The 4,673-nt window shown below is 35.1% G+C and overlaps 1 protein-coding gene across 1 annotated transcript; it reads right to left on the reverse strand.

Annotated features, from left to right (window-relative positions):
- Positions 1-258: 258 nt before the first annotated feature.
- LOC121990423 (3-oxoacyl-[acyl-carrier-protein] reductase FabG-like) lies at positions 259-2,498 on the reverse strand. The gene is made up of 3 exons (XM_042544558.1): positions 2,140-2,498; positions 937-1,169; positions 259-808 (listed from the first exon to the last, which is right to left on the reverse strand). Exons 1-3 carry the CDS (start codon positions 2,444-2,446, stop codon positions 524-526), a joined length of 825 nt encoding a protein of 274 aa, XP_042400492.1. The 5' UTR covers positions 2,447-2,498; the 3' UTR covers positions 259-523.
- Positions 2,499-4,673: the final 2,175 nt, after the last annotated feature.

Consider the following 4,673-nt stretch of genomic DNA (forward strand, 5'->3'; position numbering starts at 1 on the left):
CTATATATATATATATATTACAATATAACTTTGGTTATATCTAAAATCATTATCGCCACTTAAAAGTCACTAGCACGTCTAATTAATTGAATATATAGCAATTAATTTAGCCATATATCCACCTAAACATCCCAATTCAAATTCATTGACTAATTGATAAAAGGTTTAAAATTAACTTCGGAATAATCAATGGTGCATGCCCAATTAAATTATTATGAAGGTTGGAAGTAGAAAGAAGGCGAACGCTCACGATCAACGACGAAACTGCAGCAGTGACGGCACAAATTAAGAATCAGCAACAAAGATATGGCACTATATATGCTGCTGAATACAGAAGTCCAGATCCAGTTTGGCATACAAGTGTGCTAGCTTATTGAAACCGACCCATGCATCGTGTCGTCACGCATGCACCATTATATTATAATATTGGAGATTATGATGTACGTAGTAGCTATATAGCGATCGAGAATTATTCCAAGAATTTAGGAGAAGAAAGTCTGGAGTAGTGTGTGTGTATAATCGATCAGAGCGAGGAGAAGATGGGGACTCCTGGGAGAGTGGTACCCCCATCGATGATGAAAACATTGCCCGTGATGTAGTCCGACGAATCCTGAAGAAGGTACTGGACGAGCATCGTTATTGCTGGATCTGTCATGTTCATGCCGAACGTTCTCAACGGGACTATTTTCTCTGCCACTCCACTCAGCCATGGCTTCGACACTAGGGAAGCTGTCATCTCCGATTCGAACAGTCCAGGCGCGATCGCGTTCACCCGAATATTGTAACCGCCCATATCCAATGCCATCGTCTGTTTAAGGTCATTAATTAATAATTAACACATGTAATACTATACATGCAGTAATTAACTTGCCATGAATTAACATATATGTATGTATGTATGTTAATTCATGGCAAGTTAATTATATAGCTAGTTACCTGAGTGAGTGCATGAACAGCTGTTTTGGAAGCATCATAAGCGGTCGCTCCTGGAACACGAGAGCCAATTAGTAGACCGTTGATGGATGAAACGTTGATGACGGATCCTTTCACCTTGGCGTCGCGCATCAGCCTGCACACGTGTTTAGAAACTAACCATGTACCGGTCAGATTGGTTCTGATGACTTCGTCCCATTCTTCCTTTGGCCAATCGACCGATGCATGCACACCTCCTGATCAGAAAGATCATCACCAACAAACAGAGCATTTAATTTAATTAAGAAGAGAGAGAGAGAGTTAGATGTTTTAATTACTTCAACAACGACAAAATTAAATATTGGAGAATTCATTCATAAACACGTAATCAGTTTTACTTATATGAGCAAGCTTGAAGAGCAGTCCATCTTTATTTATTATAATTTTTTTTAACAATTGGAGACCACATCCACAAAATCAGTCAATTAAAATGGTTGCGTGAGAAATTTATTTATTTTTAAATTTATACGTACCACAAAAATTTAGTAGTCTCATCGATTGCATGAGACATGCAGTTAATTAAAATTATGTACGTACGTATAATTGACTAGAATAGCAAAATTACCAATTTTGTTTTTAATTTTTATGTGTTATTTTTTATCATTTACATGTTTTCGTGGAATTTAAATGATTTTGTGTCATTTCAAACAATATTGCAACATGCTTACTATAATTTATTCTCATTGTTTAGAGCCTGTTAAAATCAAATTTTGATACATTATGATACTTTGAATTAAGCTTATATATGGAGCTCTAATTGTTACACATTATTTGATAATCCTTAGAAATATATTGTATCTGTGAGATAGTACTTATCGTGCTTTTTAATATATGTTCTTATGCCGTGATAAAGTATTGAATCAATCACATGCATGATTAGTAGATCGAAGTGGAGTGGTAAAATTAGGAATTTCCTCTCCCCCCAAATATTATCTATAAATATTCATCTATACTTCCTTGCCGTAGGAAAAAAAAAAGAAAAACTATTATAGAAGAAAGATAAAAATAAGAAAGCACTACAAAAAAAAACATTATTAGATGGATGATGAATTTTGATAGATTTAAAGAGCAGTTAAAGATAAATTTAGCAGAATATTCTCGACAATTTTTTATATTTTGAAAAGCATAAAAAAGAAAGGCCTTCCCGCCGTCGGTTAAAGTATATACCTCGAATTCCGGCGTTATTGACCAACCCATCGATCCGCCCGAATGCGTCCCACGCCCTCCGCACAGCGGCCGCGACGACCGCCTCCTCGGAGCTAACGTCCAGCACTACTGCCGCGGCGGCAGTAGGGTTTCCCTGTCTGGACGCGGTGATCTCCTCACAGAGGGTCTTGAGGCAGTCGGCCCGCCGTGCGGCGGCGACGACAAGACAGCCGGCTCTGGCAAGACTGAGACAGAGTTCGCGGCCAATGCCCGACGAGGCACCGGTGACCATCACCACCTTTCCCTCCAGCTTCCCTCCGCTCCCCATCGCCAACGTGATTGAGAGGAAAAGCAATTAACAAACGCAGCTTTAAATGGTGATCAGTGGACTATGAAACAGCTATACTTATCAGGGGAATGGAAAGTAAAATTATAAAAAAATAATTGTTTACTTCGTTAAAATTTTAAAAAGGAATAGATATGTAATTTATCAGGGAATAGTTTAAGATAAAATAGATTATCTCAAAATCGGACAAAAAATAGTATAAAAAAAATGACATATGTACCTCTTTTTATTTTTAAAATTACACTATATACTACAAAAATGATATATATACCCTCTTGAACTCACAAAATTAAGTTATATACTCAGAAAATGACTTATTTGTCCTTTTTCAGTTAAAAAATCACATCACATGTATTCATCTTTCTCAATCAAATTAAATAACCATGGAAATCCATCGTCCACTCCTTTAGATAAAAAGAGCATTAGAGTCATGACAGATTTGGCTCCTCAAACGAATTGTCATAATTGATATTTATATATAGTGGCAAAAGACGAATATGCTGGAGGTAAATCACGGACGGCTATTAGTCTTTGGAATAGTGACTAGCATATAAAGAAGGTATTTACCTCGGCTTTGTCGAGATTCGAACCTCAGATCTCATGATAGCAACACCTCATGCGCTAGCCACTAGACCTATCCGAGGGGACTAATTGATATTTATATATGTATCTTATTACTGTGTCAATCAATTCTAATGTGTATGTAATGTCTTGTTGATCATACGACCATATGTAAAAGACTTGTATTGGAAGAGGTCGAGTCTTCTGGTCCGCTTACATGTATTGCTGGGATCAGCATATACCGGAGACCTGTATGTAATCTCAATTCCAATGTGTATGTAATGTCTAATTGATCATCTAACCCTATGTAAAAGACCTGTACTGGACATCATTATTTACCTCAGTTTCAGATCACGTCTCCGAGTAAGTATTATGACGCTGCAAAAGGAACGGCGGACTTTCGATGGCAACGCATTCCATCATTTAATTAAACCATTTTGCATTTAATTTTCGAACACAAAACACATCACCTTCTGTTTTCTTTCTCATGGAATAAAATGAAAGCGAGATCATTTTTAATTTATAAACGAAAGCAACAACAAGTTATTCCAGTTTTAAAAATACTATTTATATATACTAATTTAAATTCAGCTCGTTTAAATCATAATATACTAAAAACATCACTTTTAGATATCTTATAAATAGGGTGGTAACTGGTAAATGAATCACAAGTTTGGTATTCCGACTTAATAAGAATTTATTTATGTTTGTTTAATATACATAAGATTAATTAAACAAATAAACTTGAACAACTCGTTAAGCTAAACAAACAAGCTTGAACATATATGTGTTCAGTTTGTTAATGTTCGTCAACAATGTTCTTGAACAACGTTCATGAACAATGTTCACGAACGATATTTATTAATAAAACTTTTTTCAATATGCTAAATAAATAAAAAAATAAATTTAAATTATCAATCTTAATAACCAATCAAACAATTAAAAGTTTCAACCAATCAAACAAATTTGAATTGAGGGATTGATAACATCTAAACGAACCAAACTCGAACCAAGCTCAAGCCAAGCTTGAATTGAGAGCTTGATAACATCAAAACGAATTAAGCTCAAGCCAAGTTTCAAACAAGTTCAAGCTCATAAAAAATAAATCAAACCAAGCTTTAACACTCATTTCAAAAGCTTGGTTCATTTTAAGATCGACTCGACTCGGTTTGGTAATTTTATCAAATAAACTTGAACATCCCAAAGTTCGATTCGGCTCGATTTATTTATCGCCCTACTTATAAATAATAAAAATACAAAATAAAAATCAAACGGTGGGGGTCCGTGGTGTGTCACGTATCTGCCCTTTCAAACTATTTGCATGAGGTGGTTAATTATAGTTATTTAATGCGATTAATTGAGCTCGATAACTTCGTGGTTTTCATTATTCTATAAAACCAAAAACCACCGTGTATGGAAGGTCCTTGTGTGCCATGTATCTTTCTTTTCAAACTATTTTTATAATGTGGTTAATTCTAGATCATTTAACTCGATTAATTTAGATTGATACACTTTGATCTGTGGTTTTCCTTATTCTAGACCCCAAAACAACCTGGGCTATGAGATTTATTAAATATTAATAACGTGTATCACGCTGGAAGATTCCTTTGATCTAAAAAGTGGAAGCTAACCTTTAATATATCATTTT

Source organism: Zingiber officinale, chromosome 6B (genome assembly GCF_018446385.1).
Source record: "Zingiber officinale cultivar Zhangliang chromosome 6B, Zo_v1.1, whole genome shotgun sequence".
NCBI lineage: Eukaryota > Viridiplantae > Streptophyta > Magnoliopsida > Zingiberales > Zingiberaceae > Zingiber > Zingiber officinale.

Coding starts and splice junctions, on each gene's coding strand:
- LOC121990423 (XM_042544558.1), bottom strand. CDS start 2,446: ATGGGGAGCGGAGGGAAGCTGGAGGGAAAGGTGGTGATGGTCACCGGT. Junction 1,170..2,139: donor CAATAACGCCGGAATTCGAG/GTATATACTTTA, acceptor CTTTCTGATCAG/GAGGTGTGCATGCATCGGTC. Junction 809..936: donor CTGTTCATGCACTCACTCAG/GTAACTAGCTAT, acceptor GACCTTAAACAG/ACGATGGCATTGGATATGGG.